Consider the following 25,056-nt stretch of genomic DNA (forward strand, 5'->3'; position numbering starts at 1 on the left):
AGACTGAAGTCCTCAAATGCTTATGCCACAATAAATTTATTAAGTCTTTAGGGTGCTGCACGTCTTTTAGTATCTTCTTTGGGGAAAACATTCCAAAACCACCCCTAAAAAGGCACCTGCCCATTGTAATGCACATGGAATAACCTAGAGAACAGACTCTAATGATGATGTTCAGATTGGCACATGTGGAGAAAGACTTTATGTACCCTTGTGCTGAAAGGCTTTACAAGCCAAGTCATGGGTGGTGCTGTGGTCTAAACCGGTGCTGTGGTCTAAACCACTGTGCCTTTCAGGTTTGCTGACTGGAAGGTCAGCAGTTTGAATTTGCACAATGGGGTGATCTCCCGGTGCTCTGTCCCAGCTTCTGCCAACCTAGCAGTTCGAAAGCATACCAGTTCTAGTAAATAAATAGGTACCACTGCGGTGGGAAGGTAAACAGCATTTCCATGTGCTCTGGTTTCCGTCATGGTGTTCCATTGTGGCAGAAGCGGTTTATTCATGCTGCCCACATGACCCGGAAAGCTGCCTGCAGACAAATGCCGGCTCCCTTGGCCTGAAGCAAGATGAGCGCCGCACCCAGTCACCTTTGACTGGACTTAACTGTCCAGGAGTCATTTATCTTTTACCTTACCTTAAAGGTCAAGAACAGCTTACCACTGCACTATGATCTACATATATAGCAACACCCTAGAGGTCCCGGGCTCTAAGGAAGCTATATTAGCCTCAACCAGAGCCAGGGCTTTTTCAACACTGGCTCCAGCCTGGTGGAACGCTCATGAGACCAGGGCCCTGCAGGATCTGATTTCTTTCCACAGGGCCTGTAAGACAGAGTTGTTCCGCCTGGCCTTTGGCTTGGAGTCAATTTGATTCCCTCCCCCTCTTTCTTTTTTCCTTTCTCCTCCTGTGATGAGGCTGCATTTTAATGTTTTAATGTTGTATTTTAATCTTGTTTTTAAATTGTATTCATTCAACTTGTTTTTATTATTAGTTGTAGCCGCCCTGAGCCCGGCCTTGGCTGGGGAGGGTGGGGTATAAATAAAATTTATTATTATTATTATTCACAATTTCCCCCCCCCCAACACAATCAAGACAAACAGGTGCTTTTTGTGCTTTTATTAAGAAACAGAACCCATAGGGTTCAAACTTTAATATAAAGTACAATCATTTTTCAGGGTGATTTTTTTTTTTGCTTGGCTTTTAACCTGGTTTTACAGTAGCTGAGAAAACACAAAAACACAAACCCCTGCATTATTGAATTCATCATTATGCAACATACATTATTAAGGAGCAAATTCTGCCTTAAGTACAGGAGGCAGAGCTTTGCTTTTTCAGTTTCAAACCAGAGCCTTATAAAGATACAGCATGCTTCTGAAGACTCCCCCCGCCCCCGCTCACATACTACTTAAGGCCACAGTTACAGTTTATTTGCAAGTAACCCAGGAGTGATCCCAAGACTGAAAACAAAAGAGCAGCATTGTCATTCTTTGTACTGATGCATGCTCTTCTGCTGTATGACAAGAATGATACCAACAGCCAGCTCATATTGGTATTACAGTCAAGTCGTTGCAAGCACCTAATAACCATTGTTTTAGTCCTCCCAAGACATGCATGCTATACAGCCATGGTATTGCTATTCAAGTAATAAATAGGAGTTAAGAGACTTAATTTAGTTCTCATCAGATGAAATCCTGCATTTTTTAAAAAAACAGGCATCCCATAAAAAAGGCATCTGGGATACCACTCAGGATTGGATTTTAAGACAAATGTATTATTTTTTTTAAGAATAAGTTGCAATGCAATTTTGGTTCAAGCTTCTTTTTCTTTCTGATACATAAACACAGCAAATGGGCAAAGTGTCACATTCTCATCTCATCTGAACAAGCATAAAACATTAGGCATTTCTAGCTCCTCACTTCAGATAATTAATGAATAAATACGTCTAGAAGTCAGTTTTGCCAAACTGTTACTCTAATGTGCCCAAGCAATAGAACCCAGCAGGTTTGACACCAAGTGGTTGGGAACATCATGGCACAGGCTAAGCCACCTTAAAGTCCATTCCCCTTACTTCCTCTCACAATGCAAACTACTTGTTGATATTTTTGGGTTAGGTAGGATGCCAGCTGCTCTGCCTGGAAACAATGTTGCAACGATCTCTATCTCCAGCACTAGACAACTCAACTCTCACAAGAAGGATGTAAGTGCCTGGGGCACACCAGACCCCTACAAATGATTTTTCTTTTCATTTGCAAAGTTGCCTTTCCAGAAACACTCCATCCACTGCAAACACTGGCATTTTGCTAGTATCAGATAAGCTTGAAAAGAGGAAGAAATTCACCTGGCTGAGGGGAGGGAAAGATAGACTCTAAAGAACTAACTGGCTGCTCCGTGTGAAATATAGTTTGGCTTTAGAAGTCCCTCACTTTTTGACTAGCTAGTCATTTGCTGAATCGTAGCAAATAGTCCCTATATTGGACCATGGATTCTTCCTCCCTTCATGTTGTTTAAATTTCACCTTGTTTGGCAACTTGTAAGCAACAGTGCAACAGGCAGTAATAAGCACACACATATCTCAAGAGGCATTGCACACATGTCAGGAGAAATCTCTGCCACCTTTGGCTGCAATCCAGCCTCCACTCTGCTTACTAATGGCTGGTGAAGCTCTTTGAGCAAGTAAGTTAAGACTTTTATCCATTCCACAATAATGGGAGGGATCCACTCCCTCTTCTTCTCAGTGTGCTCACATTAAGAATATAGGGTTTCACTGCCGTTTCTCTCCATAATTAATCATTTTTGCTCCCTTCTCCTAATTCTCCCCTCCCCAATAGCTGTGCCTGACAAGCCTCCATGCATACAATTCTAACAAAAAATGTACTTCTGGCCTCCCCACAAACTGCTAACAGACCCCATCACTAGTAGAAATATCCACTCAGCAAGAAAACACAAATATTACACAATATAAACACAAATATTAGAGGAAGTCAGTAATGCAATTCCAGGGCCCTTAATGTGTGTGTGTGTGTCTTTTAAAGCTTCAATGCTTATTATTCTGTTACGGTAAATTGTTTAGAAGTGGTGACCCCAATTAAATCAGGCCGCAGCTTAATTTTTTTATACCTGTTAAAAACTATTTTTAAAGATGCAGAAGTCATCTTAGAGGCACTGTTTTTTTCCTTAAGATGGTGACTGCTTCAAAGTTCTTTGTTGTTCATACAGGGTCATTAAGGTATGGTGCTTTGCAGTGTACAAGAGGTCAAGTCCCTGCCCAAGCAGCTTGCAATCCATAATTTGATAAAGGAGACAGGAAGAGAAGAAGAGAAGTGAAGGTAGCGGGAAACAGGGAAATGTATATGCACTGTTGGGCATAGGCCCAAGGGGACTATACCAAAGGCTTGATAGAAAAGGTGATCTGAAGGGAGAAGGCGGGGTGGCATCATACAGGTGCATGCACTATCATATAAAAGCCCCCCCCCCTTAGAAATACTTCCTTTTTACTCGTTGCAAACATAATAAATCCACAATTTAATGGACAATTTAGGTTTCTGCCAGCTGCAGTATATCTGCTTAAAAATATAATGTACATACTATACAGGATTTCCTTCAATCTATGAGGCACCCCTAATATAAGACTTTATGCTTAGCAGCAATATTCACTATTCTAAATGACCTGAGGAACAACTCAAGTTATATTGCACCATAGTAAAGAGACAGCCCAATTCTTAAGAAAGCAAAGAACAATTCCCTGATAAGTGAGCCAGATTGCTGTACATAAACACGTGCACTGATAAAGGTTCTCATGTTGCTTTTAAGGAGAACTGCCATACTAAATAAAGATTCTCCAAGAACCTCTCTCCCAACCCCCAAAATTCATAGAGAAATGACTATCAAACTGGAAATTTAACAGGGGCAGATCCAACTGCAGAATTACGCTTTTTGGTCTCGGCTCTCATATCCAAAACAGAGGTAGATTTTTTTAAAAAAAGGCTTTTAAACACAGTAATTCATTATTGGAAATCATAGCTACTCCTTTCTTCATTCTTTATAGACACTCCTGCAGAGTGCTAAAGCATCCTACCTATAATTGCTCTAGTGGCAGTGGCTTAAGTTGCTGAATTTAAGGACTGGTGTAGTATTTGGCTGCCCTTGCCAGATTTTGTCCCGTTGGTAAATATGCAGGGGGGGAAAAACAGTTCTGGAGAGTTGTAGAAAAATTAACTGTATTTCCCTTAACAAAACAAAACAAAAACTTGAAGTGCAGCAACAAAACTCCAGCTTCATCACTGAAATAAATGTCTGCCATTCATAATTAAAAAGAGCTGGCACCTTCATAACTCTTGCTATATATTAATATTCCCTATAAAGCAATATGCATTTTAAGACCACTACTTGATAGGTGTCCATCTGACATTTCTTTCTTTCTTTAAATTAATACATTCTTATTTTTGATGCTGAGTACAGTCAGGACCTCAGATTTTCTTGCTTGGGTACTGAAATTGTCAAGCAGAAGCCCTTGTAAACTAAAGGAGTGCTTTTTAGAAGCTTACTCTTATTTTTATGTCCCTTCTCAGGATAATTTAGTCATGCAGATAAAACAACTATATCTCCTCAGTGCAGCCTTTTTGTTATGTGGTTTGGCTGCTCTTGAAAATATCCTCAGCATGATTTTTGCACTATATGCACCAGTTTCTAAATTTTCTCTCTTCTTAGTTATTTTTCAGTTGCTCCAGGTAAGATAGGGGCCACTTTCCTGGTAATCTGACCTCATGGTTTCTTCTTTGCCAGCTAAACAACAAGACTTTCTTCCATCTCTTGCCTCTCCTCAAAGAGGCATGGTGTAGTCCATCTTAATGTTTCAGTTGCCTTGATACCTTAAAGCAATAATTTGCTTTAAAAAAACTTTTAGGCTGTAGAAAACAAAATCAAGATATTCCATCTGATCAAGATGCAGCTTTCTCAATCATCCTTAAGCCATTATTGAAACTGGCTGTCTGTCTTCTACCTCAGTAGGATGTGGGTCAATCTGCAGAGAAAATAAATACACTTTACTGCTTGGGATTCTGAAGTTAATATAAACTTTTTTTGGTAGATTTAGACAGAAGTTGCACTCAGGGATCTTGATTTACCTCTGAATAGAGAGGTGGGGGCTGAAACCGGAACTCCTGAATGTAGGCCAACATAGGGCAGCATAGTTCTTCATTGCAGTCAATTAGTTGTGGATAAGCAGTAACATGTCTTGAGAACTCTTCCTCTGACACAATATCAGCATAATTGGGCGGTGCTAGCAAAAGAAAATATTTTTTAAAACATACATTAGCTACTACTTCCATGGTTCTCTTCTGCAGATGAATCTTCTCCTAAGCCCCACTCTATGATGGCTGATGACCAACAACACAAATGAGATTTTAGTGTAAATAATGAATCACTTAAGAAGCACTGGAATTTGAACACATGTATTACTTTCTGTTTCACCAATATACTTGTGACAAACCAGAGGGATTTCATGATTTATTATTACTTAATGTACTTGTATTTCTTCCTTTCCCAGCATGGCATTTTCTTCTCATAGTCACCTGACAAAACATCAGGTAGCCCAAGGCAGGAATGGGGAACCTATGTCCTTCCAGTTGCTACTGGACTGAAACTCCCATCATCCCTGATAATTGGCCTTGCTGGCTGGGGCTGATGGGAGTTGGGAGTCCAGCAACATCTGGAGGGCCACATGTTTTACCATCACTGGTTATGTTGACAAAAACCTCCCCAGTTCAAGCCCAACAGACAATTTAATACAGTGGAGGCACCGGGGGGGGGAGAATGGAGGCGCCCCCCAAAGGGTAAAGCATGTTTCTAGATGGGTTAAAAGAATAAATAAGCACTTGAATGTCCCCCTGCCCTGCCTCTGGAATATCTGTGACTTTTTACATTGGCTCTATTCACTTCATGAGAGATTCACAATTTATTTTTGCAATGTATATAGCAGCTCCTGCTACTGCAAGAAAAACAACAACAACCCAGCAATGATAATACAAACACCAATCTCATAACCCAAAATTGTACCTTCTGGATGTTCTGGCATTGATAGTGCCAACCAGCTCATATCCATGTTGAATTGGCTGGCAAGGCTAGAGTTTCTGCTGGAAAATGCAGTACATGGAATTGTGCCAATCACTAGAGGCAGCTCAAGCATCAACTTTTTAGCACCAGGAATATGAATGTACACCTGTGATGAGAGAGACACAATTTCACAGAATCTGTCAGAGAGGAGCCAAACCTAGCACTACAAATGTATCCAAAAGCAAGATCAGAAATTTTCCATAAACCCAACAATTTTGGATTAGGGTTGCACCAATCCTGCAAATGACAAAACTACAATCTGCCCCATCCTAGTCGCACGTAGTATTAGAAGAAATTCACAGATTTTTTTTTAAAAAAGGGAGGGGTAATGTTGTTTACAAGTTAAAAAAACACCACAAGGTGGTTATAGATCTTCATACGTATGAGGTGGCCTGAGGATTGCCTGTCTTCACTCCAGTTGTTTTAAAAAGCTTCTTTCAAGCACCTAGACTCGCAGCTAGGCAGCGCACAGGGCTTCTTGAAGGAGCGGCTTTGCAACTTGGGGTACTTCTGTTTTTTTGTTTTTTTTTTAAATAATTTTTATTAATTTTCATAAAACCAAAAAACACACAAATAAACAACACATGACTTCCCCCCGCCTCCCCTTCACTGCACCCCTGTTTCAGAAATTTTTAGCAATCCTTCATTCCTTTTCAATATTTCGTTTCCCTCAAAATTTTCTTAACTTAACTATTTACAGCTATAGTTCTTTATTTCTTGACCCTTAACATTTTATCAGTCCGAAATTTTGCAACAGTTCTTAAGATATAGTTTAAATTTTTTCCAGGCTTCTTCCACCGTCTCTCTCCTTTGATCACGGATTCTGCCGGTCATCTCTGCCAGTCCCATAAATTCAGTCACCTTCGTCTGCCATTCTTCCAGAGTAGGTAATTCTTGCATCTTCCACAACTTGGGGTACTTCTGCATCCTTTGCTGACACTTGAGGCTCAGGTGGCTGGTGGCTCAGCTGTGTCTCTATCTGGAATAGCCTAACTACTATTGTCTATGCTGGTAACCTCTAGGTAAGATATTTGCACTGCATGATACATAGGGCTGCCTCTGAAAATGGTTTGGAAACTTCAGCTAGTGCAGAATACAGTGGCTGGGTTGCTGACAGGGGCAAGACAGTTTGAGCATATTACACTGATCCTGGCCAGACTGCACTGGCTGCCAGTTAGTTTCTGGATCCAATTCAAAGTGCTGGTTTTGACCTACAAATCCTTAAATGACTCAGGACAGCAACTCCTCAAGGACCACCACTCTCCATATGGACCTACTTGGACCCTGAGATCAGCATGTGAGGCCCTTCTTTGGGTGCCTCTTCCATGAGAGGTCTGGAGGGTGACAACACAAGATTTGGCCTTTTCTGCAGTGGCTCCCCATTTGCAGAAAACTCTTCCCAGGGAAGTTCACCTGGCACCTTCATCATACACCTTTAGATGCTAGATGAAAACGTTCCTCTTAAACCAGGTCTTTGGCTGATTTACAACTGATGCCTTTTTAAATGTATTGTTGGGGGGCTGCGGTTGTTTTTGTTCTTATTTTTATTATGTGTTTTGTGTTTTTCATACAGGCAATCACTGTTTTGCACTCATTCAAAGCACGCCCTACTGTGCATACATGCATCTCCCCAACCCGGAAGTTGCCAGAATAGGAGTGGGCATGAAACAGGCTTACATGTGCTCTGCTGATACCTACAGGGTCAGGAACGCAATCCCCAAGCCAAACAGCTGTTGCCTGTAGTACTTTTATTGTGAACCACCCTGAGATCTATGCATGTAGGGCGGTATGCAAATTTAACAAATCATGATGACAATAATAAAATATCTAGAAAAGAGGGAGGCAGCCCTCAGGCCACCTCATACCTATGGAGAGCTACAATATCTCTACAAATCCAGCCATGTGCAGCTTCTGAAACGGACTCCTGATCTGATCTGCACATTGGTTTGGGTGGATGAGATCAGATGTGTTCACTCTGGAAACTACGCTTGCAGGATTCTTCCTTTATCCCTATTTGGGGGTAAAGCACATATAACTGTGCTGTCATTCAGATACATCTACCCTCAGGAATTTGGCTTTGTTTCATACTTTCAACATTACCTTCCAGCCATTTTAACACCATCTCAACCACTTCAGTTGTGGACTCCTAACCCCTTAAAATTCTAGCAGCTAAATGTTACCCTACTGCTTTTGGACATACAGAAAAAATCAAACTCTCTGAAGGAGCAAGCAATGCTTAGGAAGATTTAGTAAAAAATAAGTATGCCTGAATTTAAGTCTGTTTAGTTACATTAACACAGTCTTCAAACCTTAAATTAAACGGTGAAAAGCCACACTTACAGCTAAGGAATATTCAACTCTGATAATACAGCAGTCAAGGATAGAAGGGGTGACAGGTGGAATTTTCAAAGTTTTCCCATTCCAGGTATCTGTGCTCCCAGAAGCAACATGGTTTCCTCGCACATTGGCGACCATCTGCCGAAAAGTTTTCGTTTTCCCGCTAGCCAGATAAGTCTGTGTTTGGAAAATAGCAGCCTTTGGAACAATTAAGCGTGAGGAACAATTCTCAATTTCTGCATAAATTGGTATTGCTTCACCTAAAAAGAAAGAAAGAAAGAAAGAATTTCACAAAGAATGAATTAATTACCAAACATTATGATGTACTTGAGTGACAAAGAACTTCATTCATCACATGATGCAAATTATTTTTCTTCCTTCTGTTGCGAGTTTATAATGTTTAGAAAAAAAAAACCGTTTAGTGGGTACTTCCTATGTTTATTGTGGCAACAAGCACCATGAATAGTCCTACATTTGTATACACATCTGCAATGATTTTAATAATCATTTATTTGGCTTTCTGCTTAACCTTTTCCCTCTTAAAGTGACAAAACCTGAGGCTTTTTAGATATGGCATTGATGTTATGGGGAAAACATGGCATTCCAACACTAGTATAGAAGCAGAAGGACACCTGCAGAGGAGAACAAGAGGGTTGTGGAGGGGAGGTCCTTAGCTGTTCCTCTGCCCACCAATTCTACTCTGCGAGTGCCCTCATCCCAGACCATCTAAATCACTTTTTCCTAACTCTGGCTCAGAAAACAGCAGAACAGGGTGAGAGCTGCAGAGTGGAGATATTTTTTTTGAAGAAAACCAGTTGATGTGGAAATGCTTGAGCCCTTCCATCCCACTTGTCAACCCTCCCAAGAAAATTCCACCCTCAATAGAAATTTGGGATAATAGGATCTTGACAGAGGGGTGGGACTTGGTATTTATCAACCTAATATCCAGTTTCAGTCTTATTGAAGAAGATACACTTGCCATTACAATAGCCTTTCCTCTCTATTTTGGCACTGAGGGAAACTGGACCAGAAGTGAAAAACCAGCATCCAATCATCTTCTCCTGGCTTCGTCTTACAGGGCTCTATAAAAAAGAATAAAAAATCATTAAAAGAATAGTGGTTTCGAACCCACAGGTATCAGCAATTCACCTGTGCTTGACTCACTAATTAAGAGTTTGTTTATTTACAGGCATTTATAGCTTGTCCTTTACCCATGTGGTCTCTGAGCAAGCTACATACAGCTCAATATAATTAAACTAATATAACATATTCAACCCACAAAAGTCTGTGCAGAAATGTGCACCTTGAGATAAGTGAGGTAAGTTAAGGCGAGACCCACAGTGGCATTAGCTTTGGTAGTAGCCATCACGTGGCAAGGGAGGCAAAGCAGGTAGCTCTACCCATGTGGCACACCACAATCCACTTTAACAGGTTACTGCTCCATATGAGGCAAACAGGATTTGCATTCTCTCAGACAGCTCCAAAGTGAGTGTAATTCTTTTTGGAGAAGACATGTCCCCTTCCCATTTTTATTCCACATGGCATCTCTGCATATACACACTTTTGGCAATCACTGCAGTCTCATTGCTCTCTGCTGCAGTAACTAGGCATCCCAGGTTAGCAATTCAAATTTACTATCCAGATGTTCATATCAATTACTATTATTTAAATGACATTAGTGGCCACATGTGCAAAGTACTAAGTCACTGTGTAATACTACTCTCTTGTTGTTATAATTGATCCTAAATATTTATTTGTTTGGGGCAACACAATGTACGAGTGATCCACTGAGACCATGCATATGTAAGATTTCTTTACTCAGCAGGAACAGACAGAGGTGTGAAACAGAGGCAGCAATTACACGGGCAGAATATGCATCTCCCTCCATTCTCTATGGTGGGGATAAAGCTTCTGCCAACCCTCAACAGCATATTATTTTATTTTAATGGGATGACATGCTTTCCTCCATCTAAATGGACCCAAATGAGAAAATGCATAAAGAAGTCTCTGTAGACAGTGGTTAATTTTGAAACGGAAGGTTACTGAATCCCTCTGTAATTGATTTAGAACTCAAGCCTACTAAGAATCATATGGCACACAACCAGTCCAGTTTACACAATTTTATGAACTACTACCTTATGCTATGCTGCAAAATGCAAGTTCATTTTTGTTCACATTCTTACAAATATTAGGATGGGGTGGTCAAAAGGGACAGCAGTCAATTCATACTTTATAGACAGAAAAATGACCCCACTTGAAAGTTAACCAAAGTCATGCAACTTTTTATTGTTTCAGTGTTACCAGATTTATCAAGCAGGAACAAATATGGGAAGCAGTCATAAATATGGTAAACACACAACAAAGAGATGACTGCATTAATTTCAAATACTCTAGCATCCTTATATGTGAGTGGGTTTTGTGTTTTGTGTTACCATAAGTGGGTTTGTGTATGTGATTTCCTAAGGTACACCTAATGGGAAGCTGCTCTGGAAAAAAACCCTGCCTGCAAAACTCTTTTCTCAATGCCCAGAGGCTGTTGCCAACAAGAGGAGGCACACTGGTGCTTTGGCCAAAGAGGATATTGTTTTAGTGAGCAGTCTCAACTGGTTTATATTACCATTTCATAATAATGCATGGAAGTTCAAATGTTAGTTTAGACTTGAGAAACAAAACCAAACAAACTGCACAACCTATTCAGCTGGGTAAAGCAGTTACAGTATTTGGCAAGTTATGCTACAGGGCTGAATTAACTACGCATCAGTACATAAGTGTGACTAACATTTTTAATTAACATTGAAGTAATGAAAATATGCAGCCAACAAGGTTAGGAGAGTTACTTGAGGTAATATTAACATCACCTGTGCTAAGCCCTACTAGGCTAACTTAAGAAAACTAACATGAAAGTTTAAGCAAACTGAAGGCATCCTACACAAAAGAGAGAATGACCAGAGACACAATGCAGTGAACTGCATTTGCTACAGTGAACTGTACTTGCTAAAGACTTAACAGCAACAGCAGGAGGTTGAGCTACAGCTCCACTGGCTTTCATCTACCTCTCTCTGGACCATTTCGAACTACTGTACCAGAACAGCAGTACATATTTTACAGACAAAACGAGTGCATAATTATTGTGTAACAGGAGTGAATTTTAAGAAGCACAAAGCCAAGCACATGTCACAGATTCAGAAAGAACCTCATGGGTATTTTAGTTCAAGCCACTCCCCCACCACTCAAACTTGTGAGTGACCTTCCATAAAAAAAGATTCCCTTAGCAATCTGTTCCTTTGCATGGCTTCTGTTATCAGATCTTCCTTAATGCTAACCCAAGTCTGCCTTTCCTGCTGGTCTGACATTTCATAAGCTGTAAAAACTCATTTCACTAAAATAAGTTATTACACCGAATAAAGTTAAAGGGTACAGAACTGGCTCATACTCCATTAAGTCATTCAGGCGGCGGGGGGGGGGGGGGGGCACGGACAGGTAGAATTTCCAGTCAATATTATGCAGGATCCAAATAATATGACAGTTAGTTCTACATGTCCAAGGAGGGTTTTGGACCTGTGTTTCTCCAACAGCAGCTCCCTGCTGGAAGGCAAGCTAATTTTGAAAGAGAAAAGCATTTGTGGTATGACACATTGATTAGGAACATCAGACTCCTAGCCAAACTCACTGGAACAACCAAGCCTTGAGGACGTTGAAAATTGACCTTTGGGTCCCTTGGACCAGACATTCATGTAAAAATATACACACTTCTGGAAACAAGGTTATACTTAACCTACTTTATACATAAAAATAACCCACTGGATTTTGGTTCCGCCATCCACTGAAGTGTGAAGAACAAAATTCAAAATTGGATCCATATATCATTTAAGCGATACTAAATGCCATGAACAATTGTAGGCTTTTCATTTTTATATTACCTGGTAACTACTGACAACTAGGAAATTTCTTCCAGAATGACTCAGAGTAATTTACAAGTGTGATTGCAACCCTTTAATAACTCTCCCCCTCTCTCTCTGTGGGTGTGTGTATGTGTGGGTGTGCGTGCACAGAGAGTGGATCTCTTAGTTCAGTGCTGATCAAATGCATGCCAACCATCAAGTCAATACCTTTTCTTCAGAAGCTTGCTGCTTTGTATTGCAAAGAGCCCTGTAAATGTTATTTATTTTGTGCCAATTGAAGGTTACTGGACTGAGAATCAGTGGATCCCCTGTGCTTTGTTTTTCAAATTTTCAGGTGCTTTTATATATAAATAGATAGATAGTGGTACCTCGGGTTAAGAACTTAATATGTTCTGGAGGTCCGTTCTTAACCTGAGGTACCGCTTTAGCTAATGGGGTCTCCCGCTGCCGCCACACGATTTCTGTTCTCATCCTGAAGCAAAATTCTTAACCCAAGGTACTATTTCTGGTCTGTAACCTGAAGCGTCTCTAAACCAAGGTACCACTGTAATTTATATATATATTTGTAAACAAACAAACAAACATTTTCCTTGCTCTCAGATCGAATCATAGGTAAGGGTGTAAGGTGAACTCTTTGCTGCAGAAGCTGAAGTTGTTATAAGGGAAAACAGACTGAAAACTGCTTTTGTATGGAGTTTGAAAGCTATGCCAAATGAAATGGTTATTTGGTGAGTAAGGCACTTTAGTAACACTTGACTGCTTCCCATATTCTGGCTGAGCAAGTTCTCATGTAAGCATTAGCAAAGGCTTGTTCAAATAAAAGGTGCAGGAGGAAAAGAGAAGAGAGCTGGGCAGGCAGGTATATATACACTGATGGTACAGTGGCAGATATGGCGTATCAAAAAATACAGAGAGGAGGAGACAAGGCTATTCACCTTTAAATCTTGCATAGTTTCTAATCATTGAACTTGATTTGTATTCAGCAAGAATGTTACACTTTATTATAAGGGATGGGGAACATGTGACCCTCCAAGTACAACTCCCATCATTCCTGGTTATTGGTCCATTCTGGCTGAGGGTGATGGTAGTTGGAATCTAACAATGCCTTGAGAGTCACAGGTTCTCCGCCTCTCCTTTACACAATGGGCAAATAATACATCCAGTCCTAACCATCAATCTAACAAGAAGCAAAAGCTGCAGGGGGAAAACAATGCTGAATACCAATAGCACAGAATACTTGCTACATTAGCATTATGATGAGAAGATAAAATGGTTCCAGCATTTCCTGAGCAGCAGAAATCACAGAATCAGATTTAAGCAAGCAGTTATTAGATCTTAGGTCCCATAATAAGAAGGGAAGATCTCATTTTATGTTTAGATGGAATGGGTATTCAGCCCACTTCCATTCTGTTACTTTAGACTGATCTTATATTCTGTAATAATTCCACTGATCATGAGAAGCCCAATGCTTTAAATGTGAGTAAATCCATAATATTAATAACAGAAGATCTGAGACAGCTGCATCTATACACGTAATGCTGAAAAAAGAAATGCAAAATGGAAGGATGTATAGGATGAAAACCAGAGCTTAAATCACAGGGTAGAAATGATAAATAGTTCACTATAATGCTTGTTCTATCATTCCCTCTATCTCTGATATTCAGGCTGCAAATACTATTGCTTGCATAGCCACAACAGCAGCACCACCCAACAAGCAGCTGGAAAATTTGCAGAAGTACAAAACAACTTTAGGGGGAAAAACCCCCAGGAGGGTATGGGAAAAACCCCAAAACAGCCCAATGAGGAGTGAGTGTGCTCAGTGGAATGTTTACCAGCTGGGGACCACCTGTGCCAAAATATACTTTTACACGTTATTTTTGTGATGACCAGTGGTTTCTAACAAATACATATGAGTGACTGGCTGGCTGTTGAGGAAACAGAAAACCAGGGGGTGGGGTGGCGGGATGGAACAGAGTGGCTGGAATCCGGAACAGCCGTACTGTACTTCATACTACAATATTTTTTATTCTGGTTCCACTTATAGCCTAGTATTACTGAGAGAGTGTCAGTCTTTGCAGCCATATAAATGTAGCTACTCTGATATAAAGTACTTTAGGCTTTGTGTTATTGTTATTAATGCATGTCAATCCTACCCCAACTTTTGGCAGAACAGCTGTGCCAGCAGGGATGTAATCAATGGTATTAAACAGCAACAAAAAACTGTTGGCAATCCAAGCGGCCTAAAGGCTATCTATTTATAGAGGAAGCTTAGAAGGGAGCTTACATGCATTTGAAAAGTCAGCAAAGTTACAGACCAAAATATCACAGACCTGGTTATAGCTGAGGGTTAATAGCACGTATAGCACAGCTAGATCTGCTCTTACCAGTAGAACGGGTGAATTAACATCTATGTGGCTGATAACCTGGAACTCTCTCTTCACAGTTTGATCAGGGACCATTGGCCTTTCCAGGGTTGCTTTCACACAGTACTGGATGTTGCCATATTTGCCCGTGAAAGAGGTTGCTAAAGGTCTGGACACAAAACAAAACAAAATACCCATTTACAAGTTTGGCACCTTTCTCAGAGGTAGACTTAACAAATGCATGGTCAACCACCTTCTTGCTAGAATGCCATGGCATAAGCAACATAAACCAAGCAGGCATGTTTAAGAGAAGCTAGGGCATGACAAAACAGTTTTAAGATTGACTGTATGCATTATATGGGCCTGTGAATGAGCAAAACTATGCCAAGCAGCATTTGAGCTTCCTGCACATTTTAGGCATCATCAAAATACTGTGTAACAGGATTGGCATGCCAGTGTATTTACCACCTATTTGACCAACAGGAGGATAAAAAAAAACAATGAGCACAAGATTGCTATTGTTTGGGTGGCAGTTTACTTGTATCATTTCCCTATAGGTTCATTTGTTTGCAAACACAGGAGAGGACTGTTTGCCTCCTAGCTGTGCAGTAGTCAGGGGGCAGAGACAAGAATTGCAGAAAACTTCCTCTGACAACCTGCTGCAACTGAAGGTTTCTTTAAGCAGTAACACAAACAGCCACTGATGGAAACATCATTGTTTTAATTGCATTATTTTGGGTAATTTTGTACGTCAAGTCTGGTGTACAGGACAAAAGCCAACAAAATAAATCCCGTTTAGTCCAGCTGTTGCATCCCATCCCCATTTCCTATGTGCTAGATGCATCCATGTGCTAGAGGAAAAAGCAGGGAAACTGCTCTATAAGTATAGTCTCCCAATGTTATTTAAATCACCTTTCATTCAGGATTCTGAATTGCATAAGGTGTCTACATGCCTAGATTCTCAATATACAGCCAAGGACATAATGGATGGTTCAGGGCCAGCAAGTGTCCCTGTTCTCATCATGTGAACAAGTAAATATCTGAATATGGCTTAACTGCTCAGCGAATCATTCACATTTTTACAGAACTAATCTAACATTGCCAGAAGTCAATTTATTAAAAGTTGTAAATACTGGTAAAAGTTAATTTAATTGTACCACTATAATAATTTTGTAATTAGAATATACATCAAACCATTTGACAATGAGCAGATCAATTCTAAGTGGGATGGTGGGTAGAAAGTGAAGGGATGGATCACCCAACTCCAAAGTCTTGCATGCTTGTGCCAGTCAGTGTAGTACATGTCTGTCTGTCTATACCATAGCTGTCAACCTTCCCTTTTTTTGGGTGGGAAATTCCCTTATTCCAGCGCCGTTTCCCGCTGCTTCCCTGGATTGTTAGATATCCCGTAGGCTGTCCCCGGGACAGGTGAGGCTGCTGATCCCTTATTTTCAAATCTGAAAGTTGACAGCTTTGGTCTATACATGCATGCATACATGCGCACGCACACGCGCACGCACACACCTTTCTTCTGTTTTGCCCATTTTATGAAACATTCCTTCTAAACCAAGGAGGGGAGGAATTAAGTGGGTGAGTACAATTCTTTTAGAGTATTAAAAGTGTGGTTGATCCAGCCTCTGCCCCACCCTAGAATGTCCTGTTTCAGGACCTCACCTGGTAACACACTACCAGTGATAATTTACACTTGTGGTGTTTTTCCACTGGCCTCTGAGGCAGACATGCACTGCCACATTCCCAGGATGCCAGAGAGGGGTCTTTGACACATCTTAATTCTCCGAGCCAGCAGATTTAAGGGTTAGCTTTACACTGTAGAGTTGTTACCTTTCTTCTAAGAAGTTATCTCTTTAAAACACACTTCACCATTATTTGATTGGTCTGTTGATCAACTGTTTTTTGACTGGTCAACTGTTCAACCATACATTTTTGGCTTCATGATTGTGATGAAAGGCACAGGTGTTGCCTGCTGAAGGCATGGGATAAAGAAGCTTCTGCAATCAGGGAGAAAAATATCTACAGGAATAACCTTCTCTCTCCCTAGGTCATCCACCATCTTACTATCCACATTTTTCTGTCCCCTCTCCTTATAAAGAGAACACATTTCTCTTTATGCCCTAGCCCAGGGATGGAGACTTGAGCCCTCCAGATGTTGTTGGACTCCTATCAGCCCCAGCCAGCATGGCTAAAGATCAGGGGTGACTGAAACTGGAATCCAACAGCATCTGGAGGGCCAAAGGTTACCCAATTCCCATACAAACAGTATTTAGAGTTTCACAAAACTCTATATCAATGCTATTCAACTGCTTCAGGTTTACCAACTGCAAAAATTAAGCTGCTTACATTGACCTGCTGCCTTTTCATATCCTCCTCCATCACAATTTGTTTCAGCCCGTGAGCGCAAGATAAAACAGTACTGCAAGAGGCACATTTGTATCTTATGTTGCATTTTACCTCTGCCCCATCTCAACTGCTTGCATCAGGTCATCCTGCTTGATTCATTTAATAGGGAAAAGGGCAGGAGAGTACTAAAGCCTAAATTCTCACTCCCAAGGCTCTACAGTTCTCAACTACTGGTGAATAAAGCACTTTCTTTAAACTCTAAAAAGATACAAACCAAACAAAATCAATATATGGACAGAATTTGGATCACCAAGTATAATCTCTCTATATATTTCTGTTATTTCTGAAGTGTCCCTAGATAGTTTTCAAGAAAACAATAAAAACCAATATGTCAAATTATGCTACATCACTTACTGCTGGGGGAGTTGAAAGCTGAAAGGGTATTCATGTTTTCCGGCTTCTAACAGGATTAAGCCCTCATCACCTACAGGGAAAAGAAGACACGTGGTTGGCTTTTTCCTCCCACTTTTTGAAAAAATTATAGATCATAATGATTTTGAACACACAAACTGCAGAATTAAGGCAATCTATTACTTAGGGGATGTGGGTGGTGCTGTGGTCTAAATCACAGAGCCTAGGGCTTGCTGATCGGAAGGTCGGCGGTTCAAATCCCTGTGACGCGGTGAGCTCCTGTTGCTCAGCTCCTGCCAACCTAGCTCCTGCTAACCTAGAAGTTCAAAAGCACATCAAAGTGCAAGTAGATAAATAGGTACCGCTCCGGTGGGAAGGTAAACGGCGTTTCCGTGCACTGCTCTGGTTTCGCCAGAAGCGGCTAGGTCATGCTGGTCCCATGACCTGGAAGCTGTAAGCCAGCTCCCTCGGCCAGTAAAGCGAGATGAGTGCCGCAACCCCAGAGTCATCCGCAATTGGACCTAACGGTCAGGGGTCCCTTTACCTTTACCTATTACTTAGGTGCCACTTTGAAGAGGACTCCTATTGTGCTTCATCTATGACCAAGAGCTACTGCAGAACTTGCTAAAGGACGCAAAATGGCTTGGGTTAGAATTCACTTTCTTGCATCCCACTGTCTCCCCTTATACAAGCAATACAAACACTTGATTACCAGAACAAATGTGATATGTGGGTGCATGCTACAAGCAGTGCTCTCTCTTGTGAATCACATTTGAAACTATTGCCTGTCTCCAACCTAAGAAATATATGGGAATAATGCTTTTGTTCATGAGTGAACAGCTAAACAACTTTGTAATAGAAGAAAGTAAGAAGAAAGGACAGAGAAGATAGTGTTTACTACTGTCATGAAAAATAAAAATTTAGTGTTTATGAGGTACACATATTTACAAAGTGTAAGTAAGAGCCATTGTAATGTAGCATTTAAACTTAAGAATCATGTTCAGTATTAAGTGTTGTCACACTCACACCACTAACTGCACAAAACTGAACAGTGTGAACGAATTCCTACCACACCACACTGTCCAGACTATTGTATTGCACCAATACAACAACATCATGGTTTGTGATGCTGTCTGGGTGCAATGCTCCCACATTACAATCCTATGCATTTCATTCTTTAGGAACAAAGGAAGCCGCCTTTACTGAGTCAGACCATTAGTCTATCTAACTCAGTATTACTAGGCAGGATCTGAAACCATGTTCACTGGCTAGGCCTGTTGCTACAGCAGAAACTTGCACGTGTTGTGTAACAGCCTGTGGAAGAGCCAGGGTTACAGAATAGTGTAACCGTTTGCTACAGTTTGGTCTCAAATTCTTGTCAGATTCCCACTTCCTCACTGGTGGGGAAGGCCAGTCTTTTAAAACTTGTGAAAGAAATCCAGTGGATTTCACAAAAGTAATTTTAGCATGATGCACTTCTTCGATTGCCTTCCCAACTGCATTGCCATCACAGGAAGTACCTAAACAAGAAAGGCCCTTTGTAGTCTTTTTGAACTAAAGCAATCAGTATAAGCCCAAGGTAGGCTGTGCACAGCACAGCAGCATACCTGTCTGTTGAAGAATCTTAATGACCACACTAAAAACCAACAAGACATGTAATTAACTGTTCCACACAGAGGAAATTGATTACAAATTGCTTCAAGAAACAACCGGAAGATTCGTCTGAACGCTCCTCTGAATCAATGGTGAACAACGTAACTAAAGGATGTACATCACATGTGCCCAGCCAAGCACTTCCTCTTCCCACATACTTTAAGAATCTGTCCTTTGACTGGTATGATAAGGTATTGCCCAAAGTAGCTTTGTGCTGAAAGCAAGTTGATCAACTCTTGTGACTGATCTAGACATTTAGGCACAATTACTTCTGCCCTTTGATTACAGCTAGTAGAATCAACACTATTCTACTTAAACAGAGATGGATTTGCTTGGAAGCAGTGTTGTAGAGTAAACTGGCAAGAAATTCAAACGACTGAGCAGGATGATACTTCAAGGAACATCATAACCACCACCAGAATGTTCTCTAAGCCCCACTTAAGTAATTGGGCATGCCCAAGACCTGTTTGAGCCAGCCCTCAGTACTCATGCCCCCCAAACTCCAGCACAGGCCAGTAAACAGAGAACTGGATTTGTAAGACTGAGTTTCAAGTCTCAGCTCTATCTCAGCTTCATTGTGTCAAGAATCTAACCAATCTACTCAGTCTCAACATCATATCATGTTCAGAGGAACCAGTACAATAAAATCTCAATTCATGTAGTGTTTCCATTCCATAGCTCAAAGCTGACTGCTGGAAGGGGAGGAGCCCCCCCCCCCCCCCGCCGCCAGAATACTACCCTGCACATCCACTGCCAGAGGAAAAAGAAACTTGTCTCAGCTGGGACTGAGCTGGTGTGCGAAAGTCCAGCCACTAGGCTACCATAGCATGCAGTGAGATCAGCTGCTGCGAAGTTTATTCAATTGTGGACTGATCTGGGACTCTCCCCAAGTCTTGCTAATTCACTTGGGTGGAAAGGACATAGGCTCCCGTTCATCAGGCAGCATTGGCCTGTGGTTAGGCTTGTCTGGTTGGATATTCTGCCAAGGTTGGTGTGGTACTGTCAGGGGAACCCCAGGGGCATTAATAGGACCTGGAAGGTTAACCTGAAAATCAGTCTGAAATACATGATCTTGGGGTGTGGGGTCATTCACAGTGTTCTCATGGTGCCTAGGGAGTGCACACACGGTGGGGGCGCAAGAGGGCAAATGGAGCCCATCATGTGCCAGCCCAGACCTTGCTGCCGAAGCGACACCAGTCCTGAGCTGTACAGGGCCCTGCGTCACTTTGCTAGGCTGGGATCTGATCGCCCATTTGCCTAGGCAGGGTGGTTTGTCTTCTTAGCTGCAGGTTCAGTTTATTCCTGCATCCGAGGTTCAGTTTACTCCTGCACCTATAGGCGTTTCCCTCTGCAGATAATCATCTTGTTTGTTGCGTTTAAGCTTAATAAAGTGGTCTTTACTTCAGCCAAACCAACTTTGTCTGACTCCTTATTCAGTTAATGGGTCACAAATGAATCTGGGTGGTTTTCAAAAGAAATGAAAAGTAATCAAGGTTAGGAATATGGGCAGCTGCCTCATACCAAGTCAAACCAATGGTCTGTCTAGCTTAGTATTGTCTACACTGACTGGCAGCAGCTCTCTAGGGTTTTGGGTTCTTTCCCAGGTCTGCCTGGAGAGTAAACCTGTGATCTTCTACATGTAAAACAAATGCTCTACCACTTAGTGACTGCCCTTCCTCCCACTGAGTTCAAGCAGTTTGTTTCAAGGTCAAGCAGTCTGGTTTCAGGAATCCCCCTCTCAGATTGTATTAGCAGTTATCACCACACACAGCAAAAACTTTAAAGCACTTTGCGTAATTAAAAGTGCTGTTAATATAATGGGGAAAGTTACTGTCATCTGTGGTGGTTTCCACTACCAATGAATGATATTAAATAGATAGATTTTTAATCTATGGATAATTTTTCTTCTTGATTTAATTTTGACTCTTTCTTACATCATCAGCATGATTGTGAATGTTGCCTACCAGCCAAGTATGGCAACCCACCAAGACTTAATAAATCTCCTCTCCCTTTGTTTTTTGCTGGCTACACAACACCTGGGGCAGGGGTAAAAAAAAGGTGCACTATGTGCATCTGGGTGGATCACAAACTGTACAGGCCTATTTTTCATATTGCTTTGAAATGAGAAAGGAAATACGCTGAAATACTGTACTGAACTGTTTTTAACTAGAAGCAGAACACCAATGACCACAACATTTTTTCTTAAGTGTCCGAGGTGGATGGAAGAAAATTCTTTCTTCGATCTTCTGCAGTAATTTAACACCAAGCTACTGTAAACTTCACAGCTGCAGGGAGATGTGTCCAACCCTAGTTCTAACAGAAAGAATTGCCACTATGAACACAGCCTAAAAGTAGAAGTCATCCATAACCAAACCCTTGTGAGTAGTCCCTTGCTAACTTCCTTTACACCTGCGCCAGCGAGTCATACTCTTGCCCTTGGCCTGTCTACCTCCCTATTCCAAACAACTATGTAGTTTTTCAGTGTGGAGGAGGAAAGCAATTATTAGAAACATCTTCTCAAGTGTTATTTCACATGATGGCCCAGAACTAAAATTGCCAACTTCTTTCTGGCATGGTTCAGGTGCTTTTAAGAGCTGAGTAACAGGCTGAGATTCAACAGGCAAAATTTCTCATACACAAATATTCATATTGAGGCGTTTTGTCTAATGGATCCTGTTCTGTTATTGGCTAATATATGTAGATATAAAAAGAATGACACTGAGCAATATCTCTCCATGAGCAGAACAGATTTCCTACACATTGAAGGGCACCCTCAAATGGAGAATTGTATAGTAAGCGCTAGGGCTGGGTTTACTTTTTGGTTTTATAGCAACACTCAGTATTTCGAACACTACTTTAACATTAGGATCAGATGAAAGATGTCTAGCCATTGTGTTTTAGATCATGGCATATGAAATTTTGTGCGCGCATGTTTGTTTCTGTTCCAAATGGCTCAGTCACTGTCACTTTCTGGAGGGAAGTGAAAACTTTACTTCAAAAGGAACTTTGAAGTAAATACTGGCCAATTGGTTTTATTGCCACTGCTGCATGATTATGTTTTATAATGTTGTCATTATTTTAAATCTTGTTTTATCATTGTTAGTGATGTTCGGGGACCTTTTGACAGAAAGCAAAGGCATGTAAATTACCTAAATAAACCCTAACCCTAACCCTAAGTCCCCTTCCCTCTTAACTCCACACCTTCCTCCCAACTGCAGCCTTAATACAGGGTGCTGCTATAATTCATCCCCAACTACACAAACCTCAGCCACTGGTCTTTACTCATTCAGTGTATTTTGGCAGGCCTTTTACATATGTTTCAGCTCTAGATTTCTTTTTAACTTTGCCACTTTTAGATTTTGCTGCTCTCATATGTATGCTTCTCTGTTGATCTGCTTTATCGTTTTTTTTAAAAAAATGTTTTAGTTCCGGTTGTAAGTCATTCTGAGAATTTGAGTGGCATTGCTTTACTGGATATTTCTGCTTCATGTCACTATTAAATTGATTTTATGCTGCAGTATTTATCCTGGCTTGTGTGTGCATGAGATGATAATTGTTGTTTAAAATTGGTTATGATTTTTTGCTTATATTATTTAATTTTTAAAAAATTGATAAACCACTCAAGTTTAGAAACTTATAAACTATCACACAAGCCTCCTTCCTGGCCTAATGGTCTGACTTTGCATAGTGCAGCTTCCTGTGTTCTTATAAAGGAGAGGAGCTATACCTCAACAATACTGCATCTGCTTTGCATGCAGAACATTCCAAATTAAATCCCTGTCATCTCTATTTAGGGTTGGCAAACACCTTTGCCAGTAAGCTTGGAATAATAACACAAGAGCCCTCTTGCATCTGATCAAAGGTCCATCTAGTCCAGCATATTGCTTTCTGCAATGGCCAATCAGATGCTTCTATGTAACCCACAAGGAGGGTGTGAGCACAGCAGCTGTATAATGAAGGTGCATGGCACACTTCCTTGGCAAGTGATCTCCCACAACTTAGGGGCTGCCACAGATAATGTTCCTTCTCCAAGTTTCTGACGGCAGAGGAACAACCCTCTGCTGATCTTGTCACCCAAGAGAGTTGGGAAAAATACTTAAGTTTTACATAAGTGCACGCAGTGAAATAAATTAATGAGTAATGTTTCACTCAGTACTCATGGTTTTTAAAAAAGCTACCACTTGCAGCCCCCAACCTCATCCCAGCCCCTCCTACACTGTGTGACCCCTGGTTTCATTTACATATATTTATACCCCACCTTTCCTCCAAGCAGCTGAAGGCTTGCACCCCATCTTTTCCTCCCAACACTGTGAGGTGGATTAGTTAGGCTGCAAGAGCAACTTGTCCAAGTTCACTCACTGAGCTTCATGACCAAGAGGGGATTTGAACCTGAACCTTTCCTCACACCACACTTGGTCCCTTATGCAAACTTCACGCAAACTGCTCAGGAATGCGAGAAATTAAGCAGGGCACAAATGCCTTAAAACAAAAACAGTAACAAACAAACAAACACCAACTTGCAGTGAGCGCGCTATTAACAATGCCAACATTATTAATATTCTGAACAAAATCAGACAATAGATCTGTTCCATAGGAGGCAACCCCCTAGGGGCCGACGTCATCCCCCAATAATCTATTTGAGGAGGCTGCCCCCCAGGTTGATGGGCATGACCATTCAAATGCTGCTCTGATCGATTATGTGGGGCGGGGCTTACCTGCCCACCCCAACATATTATTCAGGTTGGCACCCCAGATACGTTGTTCTCTCCCTTCTGGACCCCTCCAAGCGACCCCTCGCAGCCCAAGACCCCGACCAAGCCAAGCCTCCCCTCCCCACGCCATGGGCCGCTTCCTGCCTCCTTCTCACCTGCCGGGCGCGGGTCCTGCCCCAGCAGGTGCTGCCGGACGTCCAAGTAGGGCACCTCCGCCTCCAGCCGGGCCCCTGGGGCCCCTCCTGCTGCCGCTGAGGGAGAAGCGGCGGCGGCGGCCACAGCGGCGGCTCCCTCGCCCCAAGCGGCCCTGGCGCGCCCGGTGGCCTCGAGGCGGAGGGCGCGGAGGGGCAGCGGCGCCGCCGCCTCCAGCACCACCCGCCCGGACACGGTCTCGCCGCCGCTGTAGCCGCCCGCCGCCGCTTCCGACAGAGACAAGGCCAGCTGCGCCTTCACCACAGACGACAACGACGACGACGACTCCTCGGCCGCCATGACGCGCCTCAGGCCCCCCTGCCCGGACGACGACGACGGACACCGCCGGCGCCGGCGCCTCAACCCTCTGAGGGGGAAGGCAGACGAGGAAGGAACAGGGAGTTTCGCCTCAGCCTCCCTCCACAGGCCTTCTCGCCTGATTGGCTGCGCCCGTGACAGCCCCTGGCGTCAAGCGGCGTGATCGGGGCGCCGCGGCCAACCGCTAGCCGGGCCTCGGCGCGTGGACAGCGCCGCCATTGGAGACGCCGCGGCAGACCCGGGAGCCCCGGCCAATCAGAGAAGGGAAGCAGCCATGTGCACGGGCTGCGTGGGTAAACACAGGCAGGCAGGCAGGCAGGCAGGGAAAAGGGGAAGGGCCTGAGAGTGACGTGATTCTTTCTCTGGTGGAAACTCCCTAGGATTTCCTCTCAGAGTTCCGGTGTAGACAGCGGGATTCCCAGAAACACTTGGGTGGCCGCGGGGAGCGCAGGGTTTTCATTTCGTTTTCACTTTTAGTTTGTAGACCGCCTTTCTGCGTTGCTGTAAGGCAAGGGGGTTGACAAGCATGAGAAAGAGGGGAATATGCCGCAGAAATCAATCATCTATCAATCGCATCCAATGAAAACAACTCATAACAACAACAAAAAAGACTTTTAAATGAACAAATTATATCAAATAATGTTCAATAATTCATTAGCATATGATAGTACACAATAAAATAAACTCTCAACATACCAGCCG

General features: G+C 42.2%; 1 protein-coding gene across 1 annotated transcript; it reads right to left on the reverse strand.

The window, feature by feature from the left end:
- Window positions 1-1,098: 1,098 nt before the first annotated feature.
- On the reverse strand, window positions 1,099-24,457 carry ARRDC4 (arrestin domain containing 4). Its single transcript, XM_081839142.1, has 8 exons — window positions 24,000-24,457; window positions 17,483-17,552; window positions 14,732-14,879; window positions 9,425-9,527; window positions 8,449-8,705; window positions 6,052-6,214; window positions 5,121-5,275; window positions 1,099-5,017 (listed from the first exon to the last, which is right to left on the reverse strand). The coding sequence occupies exons 1-8, from the start codon at window positions 24,334-24,336 to the stop codon at window positions 4,961-4,963; spliced, it is 1,290 nt and encodes a 429-aa protein (XP_081695268.1). The 5' UTR covers window positions 24,337-24,457; the 3' UTR covers window positions 1,099-4,960.
- Window positions 24,458-25,056: the final 599 nt, after the last annotated feature.

This window comes from Podarcis erhardii (assembly GCF_964252035.2).
Source record: "Podarcis erhardii genome assembly, chromosome: 14".
Taxonomy (NCBI): Eukaryota; Metazoa; Chordata; class Lepidosauria; order Squamata; family Lacertidae; genus Podarcis; species Podarcis erhardii.

Excerpts from the sequence above, each read along its gene's own strand:
- ARRDC4 (XM_081839142.1), bottom strand. The coding sequence starts at position 24,336 with ATGGCGGCCGAGGAGTCGTCGTCGTCGTTGTCGTCTGTGGTGAAGGCG. Across the intron at positions 8,706-9,424 it reads GAGGAAAGGCTATTGTAATG|GTGAAGCAATACCAATTTAT; the intron begins GCAAGTGTATCT and ends CTTTCTTTTTAG. Across the intron at positions 5,018-5,120 it reads CCCCACCTCTCTATTCAGAG|ATTGACCCACATCCTACTGA; the intron begins GTAAATCAAGAT and ends TTTTCTCTGCAG.